The sequence below is a fragment of the Anomaloglossus baeobatrachus genome, chromosome 2 (genome assembly GCF_048569485.1).
Source record: "Anomaloglossus baeobatrachus isolate aAnoBae1 chromosome 2, aAnoBae1.hap1, whole genome shotgun sequence".
NCBI lineage: Eukaryota > Metazoa > Chordata > Amphibia > Anura > Aromobatidae > Anomaloglossus > Anomaloglossus baeobatrachus.
The window spans coordinates 125,450,961-125,464,928 of NC_134354.1; the positions used below are offsets into that span (position 1 = coordinate 125,450,961).

General features: G+C 40.0%; 1 protein-coding gene across 1 annotated transcript in view; it reads left to right on the top strand.

The window, feature by feature from the left end:
• The window catches only part of CUX1 (cut like homeobox 1), a 544,050-nt gene extending 530,657 nt beyond the window's left edge, over positions 1-13,393 (top strand). Inside the window, exons 20-23 of the mRNA XM_075335307.1 lie at positions 992-1,048; positions 6,713-6,793; positions 8,281-8,345; positions 11,653-13,393. Coding sequence (XP_075191422.1) covers positions 992-1,048; positions 6,713-6,793; positions 8,281-8,345; positions 11,653-11,716 — 267 coding nt within the window. The 3' untranslated portion in view covers positions 11,717-13,393. The remainder of the gene's footprint in view (positions 1-991; positions 1,049-6,712; positions 6,794-8,280; positions 8,346-11,652) is intronic.
• The last annotated feature ends 575 nt before the right edge of the window (positions 13,394-13,968 follow it).

Sequence of the window (13,968 nt, forward strand, 5' to 3'; positions counted from 1 at the left end):
TTCCAAACTACTTCCCTCGACTGACACTTCTGACCTCCCCTAACCAATCCCCCAAGTGGGCGACCCTATTCCACTCAGGTCGTCCACTAGTGTGTCTGGTGGGTGTGGTGCAGAGTGTTTCCAGGATTTTGATTAGCTGATGTAGGCAACACCATGTAGTTGGGGACCCATAACCAAGAAGGAGTTGGATATTGCATGGGAGGGCAGATTGTACAATACCCTGTGACAACCTGATAGTCCAGCGTCACATATCCTAAATATATTTTCCTGAGCTCTTACTGTTAACGCTGCCCACTATAGACAAGAATCCGCACCAGCATTGCTGAAATATAAAGTCCTGCACACAAGCACTGAGGTGTCCTCTTCTGTGAAGTTATTCTACTATTCCATTCAACTGGATCCGCGTTATGATGGTTTGATGCATAGATATTAGATACTTAATTCCAAATATGAAGAGCAGCCATTATAGTGCCCACAGAGGGTGTTTTGCATCTTTCTACACACTGGATGATAGAGACAGATGAGTGTACTATGAATTATGCAATTGTATGTATACTTTTTTCCCCATCCTGTGATAAATAAAAGCAAGTTTGCATATACAGTATCTTGGACAACCTGTGTACTGATCTAAAAACAACATAAATGGGAACTTAAAATGGGTTGGCATGAATAAGAAAAACTTGTTTCCATAAACATTGTAATTCTTGTGTATTGACTACATGAGGTCAGCTGCGATACCAGGGACATCCATGGGCAGCAGTGGCACTGTCAGTACCATTTCATTACCAGACACTGCCCATGGAAAGGTGTGCCACTCTTTATGGAAAAAATACAGCAAATTATTATTTTTTATTTTAAGGGGCAATCTCTACACCTTTTTAATGCCTCCTACACCATACACTGTGTTCTTTCGTTATTTAGATGCTGAAGTTCTTTCCCGTACAGATGGTTTCTGTGGCTGAAAAATTTACAGTTTGCCTTTATATTGTAGGAACGCCAAAGGAAGTATCTGAGCTTAAGTCCATGGGATAAAGCAACTCTTAGCATGGTGAGTACTTCTACGGGTGCGTTAGGAGTAGATCAAACAGTAATTTGGTGACTTTTCATTACTCGTGCATTATATTTAAATTAAAAGAGACCTACAAGATCTTGTCAATAGGCATTTTACCTCATCTTTTCGTTTGAAAAGTAAAAACTAAAACATTTTTAAGCACTATTCTCGTTAGGAATATCCCTTTCCAGATCGGCAATCTATCTGAATCCCGTCACCCTTGGCAAAGAGCTGAATTTGCCATAGGAAAGTGGAAATCTAATGCTTAGTTTGCCATATAATACGTAGACGGCTCATGTGATGCCAGATCTAAGTATTAATGGACAGACTTTAGTTTCAGAAAGATGTTATTGAACATAATATAAACAACAGCTATAAAATGAATAAACTCATTATCACAGTTTCTATATATTATCCAAATAATCCAACTTGTCAGATGTAGTGGCGTTAATACACTGACAGAGCATCCGTAGATGCTGAAGATTTCTTTGGTGGCCATGTCGACAAAATGTAGGAGGCAATGAGTTCCAGTAACATTATGAGGTTTCTCGAACAATAACATTACCATCGGCGAGGTGCAGGATGGCTGTCCAATGGTAGTAGTAATTAGAGAGGTGACTTTTCTCCATATGACACTCACATTAGAGCATTGCCACCAGGTATGCCACATATCACCCGATTGGTCACAGCCTCTGAAGCGGCAATTGAAGTCCAAAGAATAATATATAGTGGGAACAAGATATTTGTAAGAGCTTAAAGGGGTTTTCCCATGAACAAAGTTCATTTGCATCAATGTATCTTGGAATAATAATAGGTTCCACAATTGAATGTGTTTGAAATGAAATCGCAGCTGTCTGCTTTATCTTGGCTGGGTATCAAAACTGGTGGGAGAACGCTGCTGCACGCCGCTTTTTACATTTATTTAAATTGTTTTAAAAAAATCTGCATGGGGTGCCTCGTATTTTGATATACAGCCAAGATAACTCACACAGCTGGGGGTTGCAGCCTCCAGCTGTCTGCCTTATCTGCATTGGGTATCAAAATATGGGGGCCCCTTACTTCATTTTTTCCAATTATTCATTTATGTTTACACTCCACTTTGGGGACCCAGACAGCTAGTGTAAGGGCAAGCAATCACAGACGCCGGCAGTGTGGCTGGAAGCAATCACAGACGCCGGCAGTCTGGCTGCAAGCAATCGCAGACGCCGGCAGTCTGGCTGCAAGCAGTCGCAGACGCCGGCAGTCTGGCTGCAAGCAGTCGCAGACGCCGGCAGTCTGGCTGCAAGCAGTCGCAGACGCCGGCAGTCTGGCTGCAAGCAGTCGCAGACGCCGGCAGTCTGGCTGCAAGCAGTCGCAGACGCCGGCAGTCTGGCTGCAAGCAGTCGCAGACGCCGGCAGTCTGGCTGCAAGCAGTCGCAGACGCCGGCAGTCTGGCTGCAAGCAGTCGCAGACGCCGGCAGTCTGGCTGCAAGCAATCGCAGACGCCGTCAAAGAGTGTGGGCGGGAGAAACAGTGAAAATGCATGAGCGTTAATAAGTGGACCGTAAGCAATGTGAGGCCACACTGAGACTCTGTAAGTATAATTGTCCTTCTTTAATCCCCACTTTACTTACTTTTTCAGCACCATTTTATAGCTCATAAGTTCTAGTCCCCATAGACTTATATGGGGTTCATGGTCTAGGCTTAAGTACAGGTTCAACTCCAGTCCCTAACCAGACTTTTTTTTTTTCATCTTCGACACGCCGAACCCAAAAATTTGCTTGTTCACCATTTAATATTATGTGTGCCATTAAAAGCAAATCTTATTGAATTTTGATATGTCCCTGAATTTTTCTGCTGACTTCTCCATCCTCATTATATGCTGTATTTCTTTGAACCATTCTACAATGGGAGGTGGTTCCATTCCTTCCAGTGTCTAGGAATTACTGAATGAGCAACTGTAAGGAAATGTTGAGAAATGTTGAAAGATCTCCTTCTTTGAGAGATAGAGCCAGGCCATTTCGATATTAGGGCAATCTGAGTAGTTCTGAGGACCCTCTGGCCGTACACTGCATTTTTATATATATATATGTATATATACAGTATATGTATACATTTTTTTATATATATACATTTTTATATATATATATATATATATATATATATATATATATATATATATATATATATATATATGTATATATACAGTATATGTATATATTTTTTTTATATGTATACATATATATATATATATATATATATATATATATATATATATGTGTTGAAATGTATTTAGTCTGCAACAACCCCACCAAATGTAGGTCATTGTGCCCTCCTCATTGCAACCCTTCCAACAACGATCTGATACTGCTAGCAGAGTGGAATGAAGATAGGATGTGCATTTGTACAATTTAGTGAGCACCCCAATTGTCTTCCACTATTGCCTCCTTCAGCTCACTTTCCTAGGAGATAGTGTAGACAGGGGATCCATATCTAGGTGAATTTACACTGATCAAGCTTGTTCCTGGATAATAGTGCAGTGTAAACAAGCGGCTAATCAACAACCTTGTTCATCAGGTGAAAGGATCATCGCTCTCAGCAGCACATCATTCTGTGTAAACAGGACCTGTCCTAACGAGGATAATGGCATTATATGCTCACTGACCAACCTATTACTGATTGATCAATGTGGATCTGAAGTGTGGTCAGCCTGTGTATACAGGCAATTAAATGATCAAAATGGGTGGTGAATGAGAAAGGAACAAGTTTTCAAAGTTAGAGTTTTAAAGGCCCCTTTACACACTGCAACATCGCTAACAACATCGCTGTAACGTCACCGGTTTTGTGACGTAATAGCGACCTCCCCAGCGACATTGCAGTGTGTGAAACGCATCAGCCACCTGGCCCCCGCTGTGAGGTTGCTGATCGTTACAAATCTTTCTGGACCATTTTTTGGTCCTTTGTTTCCCGCTGAGCAGCATGCGTTGGTGTGTTTGACACCGTTACAACAACATCGTTAGCAACTTCCCTTTCAAATAGCTGCTTTAACACGTCCCCAGTAACCAGCGAGGTCGTTCTGCAGGTCCGGGATCGCTAGAAAGTCTCTAAATGCTGCTGCGTCGTTTTCCAGGTATGCCTGTTTGACAGCTCACCAGCAACTCACCAGAGACTTTGTAGCGATCCCGGCCAGGTTGGGATCGCTGGTGGGATCGCTAGAAAGTCTCAGTGTGTAAAGGGGCCTTAACTCTCAAGTTTGTTGACTCCTATGAGACTATAAAATACCGCACTTGTGTATAGGCTAATTAAGAAAGGATGAAGTCCATGTTCTGTGCCTGGAGGGTCTGAAAATTGGTGATCTTGGAATTATGGAGAATGTGGCTTATCCTAGTATTCAAGGAGGACTGCCAGACAAGAGTCCAACTGAAGGGTTAGAAAACGTATTAGTATGCCAATATATCTGGAAAGATGTCCCTTGGAAGTCAAAGATACCCAAATATGTTTGAGGTGATTTAATCAGCTCAACATGGTCGAGAGTCCCAGAAGACCCAAAGTAATGGTGACAATTTTCATTCTGTTTTGGATCCATTGTTTGGATCTCTTAGAAACTTCCAGACAAATATCCTGATCATTATGGCTGCTTGATGACATCTCCTAATGTCGGGCTGACTAACCCCGCTTGGGGATTATGGTTACATAAGGTGCAATAATTGGTTCTCTGTGTAGATGTTATGTAGATCATATGGTGTGTCTAAGTTTAGTGAAGACAAATGGGGTGTGATTGGAACTGCCTAAAATTTAAAGAAAAATCAATATAAATGTAAACGAAAATAAAAACAAGATCGCATCTTTTATTTTGTTAAATTAGCAATAGTATGATCTAAAATTGGGATATAGTTTAGTGAAAAGAGATGGAGAATTCTTTAATAATGAATGGGAGTAAAGTCGGAATTACTGATATATGAGAGTAAATCGTCCGCTTACAGGGCAGCCTTGTATTGCTTTTCCTTAACCTGTGCCAAGCTAATATTTGTATTTTTCATAAAGGCCAGCATTATATGTTCCATAACAAACACGAATAAGAGGGGAACCTGGGTGCCAATACTTATATCTAATGTGGATGACAGTAGGCCACTAGCCCTTACTCTAGCCAAGGAGTTATTGATCATATGTTATCCCATATTAGCATTTGATTACTATTCCTTATATCTGCAAGGAATTTGTATGTTCGCCCTGTGTTTGTGTGGGTTTCCTCCTGTTCCCTCCCACAATACTGATAAGGAATTTAGATTGTGAGTTCCAACTGGTGCAGTGATGATGATTTCTGGAAAGCGTTGAATAATATAATGGCACTATGTAAGAAGTAAAATAAATAACTAAAATATATATTGTTTTGCCCATTCTAGGGTGTTTGTTACTAATTCTGAGGATATTTGTGAATATAAAATGTGCTTAAGAGAGAATTATCTTTGGTGTTCCTATTTATCTCATTACCCTAGTTAAAGGGGACCTGTCATGTGAAAAAACGCTATTAACCTGCAGATATGGAGTTAATCTGCAGGTTACTAGCATTTGGAACCTGCCCAGTGCCCGCACTTTAAACTCCACTTCCAGGAAAAAAATAACTTTATTCCTCCCAGCAGCGTTCAGATTTCAGTCCTCATAATGGTTCCGACGCGGGTTTAGTCAAAGCTCTGTGTATGGAGAATGCCGGCTGTCACCATGCTCCCTACACTGACTGACAGCAGATTCTAATTTTGAGTAGCTGTCAATCAGGGCAGGGGACTTGGTTACAGCCACCGCTTTTGTTACATACGGTGACTGAACTCACGCCGGCGCAACTCCTGTGACTGAAACCGGAACGCTGACAGGACTAATACAGTATATTTCCTCCCGGCAGTAGGATTCAAAGTGCAGGCACCAGGCAGGTTCTAGACGCTATCCTGCAGACTTACTCCATATCTGCAGGTTAAAAGTGTTTTTACACATGACCGGTTCCCTTTAGAGAGAACATAGCACAATTTTATTATTATAAAGTAAAGACATGGCTGTAATGGGTTTATATTACTGACTACATTGCTAACTTTTCTGAAGAAATCCGCTTTGTTGTCCTTTAATTAGCATGTAAAGTTGTCTGCTATTTAGATTTCGGTGCACCAGGGCCAGACTGTACACTGGTCTTCTCCTCCCTGTCTGTGATTCCCCGGCCACTCCGCCTGACTCCATTCTGTGAATAACCTGCATTCCTTATTTGAAATCTCAGCAATGACCTATCATTCAAAAACTGGAGGCAGACGGAGGAGCAAGGGAATCACAGATAGGGAGAGGAAGACCCAGTGTGTTGTCCATCTCCTGTGCACTGAAATTTAATTAGTAGAAAACTTAACACGCTGCTTAAAGAAGAACAACAAAGCGGATTTCTTCACAAAAAGTATCAATTTAATCTGTATTACAGCCATGAATTTATTTTATATTGCAAAACGTCAACAGGTTCTCTTTAAACAACATTGCAGTGGATGGGCACTATTAATAGAAGACCATTCCAGATTCTCTCCGTTCAGCCAAACATCATACATCTTCATAATACAGAATATGCCTGAAGTGAGGGGTAATGAAACCGCATACCTGTCTACACTATCTAACTGTAATGTATTTATATCCTTTTTCTTTTTTTTTGTTCTATAGGGACGGCTCATTCTGTCAAATAAGGTGGCTCGCACAATTGCATTTTTTTATACTCTCTTCTTGCATTGTCTGGTATTCTTGGTAAGTAACAGAATGCATTATCGAGTTCCTGGAAATAACACAATAATACTAAATATTGAATCTTATTGAAGATATTTGTGGCAGCTCTTTCACTAGTGGTTTCTTTACCTCGCTCATTATATTTGTTCTGTGCTTTTATGAAAGAAATCATTTAATGTACTGACTTCTTTGTCAATTTGCAGCGAGCTGGTGCTTATACACAGCAATTAATCCTAAAGGGAGTCTGCCAGCATAGAAATGACTGTTCAAACCAAGCACATCACCTTGTAGTGGAATTAAAAAAACAAACAAAAAAAAAAAAACGTACCCTAAGTGTCCTAATCCATTTGCCAGATTTTTTTTAATTTAAATATCCTGATGAGGAGCTCAGTGCACCATGTTCATGGCCGAGCGGGTCATTGCACCATTATTGTTTTTCGTCTATCCCCACCCCACTTTTCCTTGATTGATCGCTCTGGCTTTATAGAAGGGGGTGGGGGTGCAATGAAAAGGGCACAGATCACGTCTATATTTCAGAATTGAGAATAATACCCACATAGCATAACAGTAAAGCCAGGCAATTATATAATAATGAAAGCCGAACGCAATGACTATTACATTATTTTGAAGACCTGTTTTTAGAGATATGCATTAATTGTCTTCATACAGGTTTGTTGGGGTCACACAGCCTAATCTTTACTACTCTTTTAAGACAAACTGAGGTAATAATGGGAGGATAAGATGGATCCCACTATTCTAAAGTATATGTGAGGTACAAGAGATACAGTAATGGAAACAGGAGCATTATAATGACACTTTGCCTGTGTGATCCAGGGTCCATCCCACATTACCCACTGCGTTGTAGTAGAACACAAGATTATCTCACCGCCTATTTATATACCAGCTATGTCTTTACATGGAAAACCACTTTAGATAATAAAGCGATCCATACTGAGGCTAGTTTCACACTTGCGCTATTTTGACGCAAACGGAATCCGTCACTAATGTAGTACAGTTCATATATTTACAGTGGAAGCGCGACATCATGTGGACACAAGCGGGTACTGCATGACACACACGCGCCATAGTAACACGCTTCCACTGTAAATAAATGAACTGTACTACATTAGTGACGGATTCCGTTTGCGTCAAAATAGCGCAAGTGTGAAACTAGCCTAAAGCGACACATTAGTCAGCCAAACGACAGGTTGCACCAACAGTCTGTGTATAGGATCACTGGACAGATTGTTGGGGAAGGTAAGGATCCGTCATATTGGATTTTAGGCCGCTGATCCTTTTGTTCTCCCTGAGATAAGCTACTTCTAGAGATGTCTGACAGCTGCTCTTTCATAGGGTGGCAAAGCGAGCGGTCTTCTTGTTGTATGGGAAAGATGGCTGCCAAATTATCATTTGGCTGTCCGCAATCTAAGGGGTATGGGGGCTTAAGGGTTTCATTATTCTGATAATACTGAGTACAAATACACATCATCTATTCATTTATTTATTAGGTCCTGTACAAAACTGCTTGGAGTGAAAGTGTGGGAAGAGATTGTGCTGCCTTCTGCGCAAAGAAGTAAGTAAATGGCGGTCTGAGGAGTTCAGTACTATGGATTTTGGTTTTGCATTAGATATCCTGCCTAGTTATAGGCAGTTGTAGAATAATGAAGCAAATATTCAAGAAAAAAATCCAGCAATGTTTAATAAAATTAAAACATAGCTTTAATAATGTCCATTAAAACAAGATTAAAAGCATATGTAGACCAAGATTATGATTAGGAGCAAGTTGGTGTTTGCTCGAAACGCGTAGACAGTTTCTTGGTCTACATAAGCTTTTTATTACGTTATTAAAGCTATGTTTTAATTTTATTGAACATTGCGGTTGCTGGATTTTTTCCTTGAATTTTTGCTTCATCACCACCTGGTTACCGGCCCGGGATTTCCTTGCATCGCACCCTCAGTCATGTTGGACTGGTGAGCTGTTCAGTTGTTTTTCTTGCAGTTATAGAATTGTACTTTTTAGTCTGTATCATTTATACTTTATCTCTATTATTTTTACTCTTTTCTGCATCCTTGTAACAATTTTACATTTTTACCCTCATAATTCATTATGACTTGAAATCCTAGCTGACGTAGATAAATTATAACATGAGGAATGTATATCGCCGTATCTAGTTTAATATAAGGTTTTGGAGATTAAAAAGTTAAAAATAGGACAACCTGCAGGCAACGCACACTAACAAGGCCAGCGTTCACAGATACCATGCATTAGGTCACCAATGAAGACTGAGCATGCTCGCCACTTCTCGTTACTTGCTTAAGCATCGGGGTGCTCCGACGTGGTTCGAGTACCAATTATAATGGAAGTCAGTGGGAAATTCCGAGCATTTTCAGTCTCCGAGGCGCAATCAAGTAACGAGCTGGGGTGAGCATGCTCCCTCATCACTAGTCTCCATGCCTCTACGCCGGAAGGTATATGCATTACAATGAGGCACATGAGATAGATCCTATGATGTCTATGCTGTAAATAAGAGGGATTTCCTAGCACAGAAAAGTACTGCTATCATCATGTTACAACTGTTACTGAGATTAAGTACTTCCTTACATCTCCCATTGGAAATATTCATGCATCCAAAAAAGTAGGCTTTACAAGCAATTTCCTCTGTTTTTGGCAATTGATATTCATGAAAATGTATTTAAAAGAAAAAATAGAAACATGGAAATGTGGAGAAGAGAACCACGTCTCCATTACAGCTCAGACCATTAACCCAAAGCATTATCAAACCATTATACCTTCCTCACGCTCATATCCTTTTAAGCATTCACTGAAACTCTATACATGCTCCGTAAAATGTAGTCAGACGATACCGAAGCTTTAAACAATATGACTTTGTGATGTCAAACAAGGATTCTGGGACTATAGACATTAGTTGCTTTTCTCAGTGATTGTGGTTAGCTTCCTAGTTAATTCAGTAAATATGTGTCCAGATAGATTTTTGGAGTTTAGTCTGCAGCGCTTGTGTCCTGGGTTCAAATCCCACCAAGATCAACATGTTCAAGGATTTTGTATGTTGTCCGAGTGTTTGCTTTGGGTTTCCTCTGGATAATCAGATTTCCTCTCACACGCCATACAAATTTAGATTGTGAGCCCCAATGTGGATGGTAATGATAATGATGATATCTATAAAGAGTTATGGAATATATTGACGCTATATAAGTAAAATAAATAAATAACGTATAGTGGGCATGAGTTTTCATGGCATGACATCTACTTTGCTTTAAACGGGTTGTCCACTATTTTGATATTGATAGTCTAGCCATAGGATAGGTCATCAATGTCTGATCGGCCAGGGTCTGACACCCCGCACCACCGCCGATCAGCTGTACTCTGGTCTGTCGGTGGCAGCAGGCAGCCGGAAATGCTCAATTCCGGAGCTGCTTCGTCTTCTAATTGTGGCAGCAGCTGGTTACTACACATCCACCTCCTATTCTAATCAATAGAACTGGGCATTTCCGAACCCCTGCTGCTACCACCAGGACCGAGAACAGCTGAATGGCGGGGGTGCTGGCTGTTGGACCCCGGCCAATCAGACATTGATGGCCTATCCTAACCACCGTGCGGAGCTGCCGCCTGACCACCGTGCGGAGCTGCCGCCCGACCACCGTGCGGAGCTGCTGCCCGACCACCGTGTGGAGCTGCCGCCCGACCACCATGCGGAGTTGCCGCCCGACCACCGTGCGAGCTGCCGCCCAATCTACACCCCACCTACTGTCTGCTCCCCAAAATCTTATAGAATGTAAGCCCGCAAGGGCAGGGCTCTCTTCCCTCTGTACTAGTCTACTGTAACTTGTGTATGTATTCTGTATGTAACCCCCTTCTCATGTACAGCACCATGGAATTAATGGTGCTCTATAAATAAATAATAATAAAATAATAGGCCATCAATGTCAAAGTAGTGGACAGCCTCTTTAACTGTTAATTGCAGCAGTTTTTCTTTGCAAAAAACCTCAACTGACAAATCAATATTTACACTGTTTGGAAATATGATTTATACTGTCTTCCATATCTTTGTTAATCACAATGTTTAATATTCTTATTAAAGGGGTTGTCTTGCCGGTGTAGGGAGAAGGTGGTCGTGTGGCCGCAAAAATGCGATTACGTGCCAACTAGATGGGTACGGCCTCACTCAATGCAAGTATATTGAGCACAGGCTCATACAGTCTAGTTGGAATGTGGTTGGAAGTAAGCAAATAATGCGGTCATATGACTCCTGGCAGCAGAGAATCCCCACAGTGTGCAGTGCACGCAAAGTAGGGATCCACGAGTCTGTAGTTAGAGAGTGACGTCAGAATTATTGCTGAAGCCCGGACAACCCCTTTAAAGAATGTTTTTAAAATAAAAACGACATTGAAGCATGATTATATATGCGGTGTAGTTTCAGCCTCATAGAGAAGTAACCATCCCTATATACGGGAGGGGTGAACTACAAAGAGCAAATAGATTAAGATGCTGTAGTGCCATAATTGAGTTGCAAGAAGTGACATGTCCTCATTTAATCCATATCTCACAAATCCAGACTATTGTGTATACACCTTGTTGTAGTGAAAGTTTACACCCATAACTAATTATATGAAATTGCACAAACGAAAGTCAAAGCCTTTTTACTAAAAAGTTGAGGTGTCAGAAGCTGTCCTAGCAGCACGAGTGTATTAATATGCGATGTACAGAAATATCAATATATTACTACATAAGGGCCTAAATGTATCACTACTTCTACAAGTTCTTGTAAGATATAAATTCACAGGAGAGTTTTTCTGCTATTGCGTTGTCATTTTAATTACCGTATCCTGCAATAACCCTCTACTTCATCTTTCACTTCCAGATACTCCGACCACTTGCACAAATTTCATGAGAACGGAGAGAATGGAGCCATGTGGCAGGAGTAGACAATCTTCAAGACGGGGGCGTCTTAATTCCTCTAGGACCAAATGACCGGATGTATTTTTATAGGCTGCTTTCCCTGATCCATGCATTATGCACAGCTGCTTGACCTAGACTAACTTTACAATAGAGGAAAGTGGCAGACACAGGAGCTGAGAAAATGGACTACTTATACATATTTAACAAGCCGACGATCCATTTACCCTTTGCTCTCACTTGGTACTAAGTCAACAGCAGAATTTCACTAATAGGTAATTCTTAGATTTTTTTTAACATCCGTTGAATTAAAAATATGGAACAGCAGACGGTGTGTACATTGCAGGTAGTTCATATGTCTATGGGTTGTACAGCACTTCAATTTTGGTTTTTTTACTTATTTTTTTTTTAAACAGGACCTGTATTTTTTTTTCTATCCCTGTTCCCCTTTTCCCTATATGTAAATCTAGACTTCTTAGCCTACAAGGCGTGCTCCTCAACTCTTCGTGTAGTCTTCTTAAGGACCACGGCCAGTTGTCTAACAAGACTAGATTTATATACAGTAAAGATGAGCCCAATTTCGGGATTGGAGAGAAACAGGAACAAAACAAAAATTCCTCCAAAAACGGAAGAACAGCAACATTTACACCTGGTAAAAAATGTGACATAACTGACAGGTCCTCCTTAATTTAAGGGGTTGTACCAAGTTTATAATGAATCCCCCATCCACAACTTCCTAATTGCTGGAGGTCCAAGTAGAATAAATGTTCATATAATAAGAGTTGGTGCTTAATTTATATAAGACTGAAAAGCCCCATTTATCAGTCCCCGTGTCTGCCATAACACAGTGCATCAGATCAATTGGGAATTGTAAGCCTAAAACTCCATTAACTATCTCTGATTACATCCGTGTCGGTTTGTTGTATCATTATAGACACCTGCTTTTTGCTGGTGACAATACACTGACAGGCTCATAGTTAGTTGGGTATAGTAAGACGATAATCAATAGCATGGTTCATTAGTAAAAGTTTATCGATGGCTGACTGCTTTCCTAATAGAGAAATAATCAATACTTAGTCCAATGTATGATTTTCTTTGGTGCATGTTTGGGACAGGTTTTAATTAAAATGCAAATCAATTTCTTCTATAAATGCAAATTAGTTATCTTATTTTCTCATGAATCACTTATTTTTTGCAATGAATTATATATATCCTGGATGTCTAGACCACTGCTTCACAAGTAGATGATTTACCGTAGAAACATCTGAAGGTGCATTGGAGCAGGGCAGCAAATGTGCAGCCGATGACTTGTATATGCGGTCAATCGGAATGTCTGCTCTAATGCTCATGAATATTACGGATGCGTGTGGAACGCAGATGGATATAGGTTCCTTTTAGGTTTCTTTAAATGTAATTGTTTGTTTTGATATATATTTTTCAATGTTGCTGACAGGCGCTCCTGCTGTAAGACATTGAATTATATTTACCAAAGGGCTGACAAAAAAGATGATTTGGTCTCACCTCGCTATCCGCATGTCAATATTCAATAGTCTGATATTTCTGGTTTGCGAAGATGGAACACAATAAAACGTTAAATATGATTTGATATAGAAAGTTATAATTAAAGAAATATATAAATGACTGGAAACATATATTATTTTTTTTTGTCTTTTATGAAAGTATAATAAAGTTTGGGTTTGGAAGAAGATGCTGTTGTCTTATTTGCACTTATAGTGAAATGTATTATTATTATCTTGTGTTAACTGCAATTCTTTTCTTCTTTTTCATGAGGACAACCCTTATCCATAGCAGAGAGCTACATATTACATTGTTGTCCAGTCCTTTGAATGTAATTCTATATTTATATAAAGTAATAACTGCTGATCAGGGAAGTGGCTGTTCTTTAACTACTTAACATTGTTAAATACAAATAAAGTATTTAGTAGTTAGCACCCTTTAATTATTTCAGTTTATTAATCCCTTCACGACCGGCCGATTTTTCGCTTTCCGTTTTTTTTTTTCGCCATTCTTTTTCTGAGAGACGTAACTTTTTTATTTTTCAGTCAATATGGTCATGTGAGGGCTCATTTTTTGCGGAACGAGCTGTACTTTTAAATGAAACCATCAGTTTTACCATATAGTGTACTAGAAAACGGCAAAAAAATTCCAAATGCAGAAACATTGCAAAAAAAGTGCAATAGCACTATGGTTTTTGAGATATTTTATTCACTGTGTTCACTAAATGGTAAAACTGATGTGTGGGTGTGATGCCTCAGGTCAG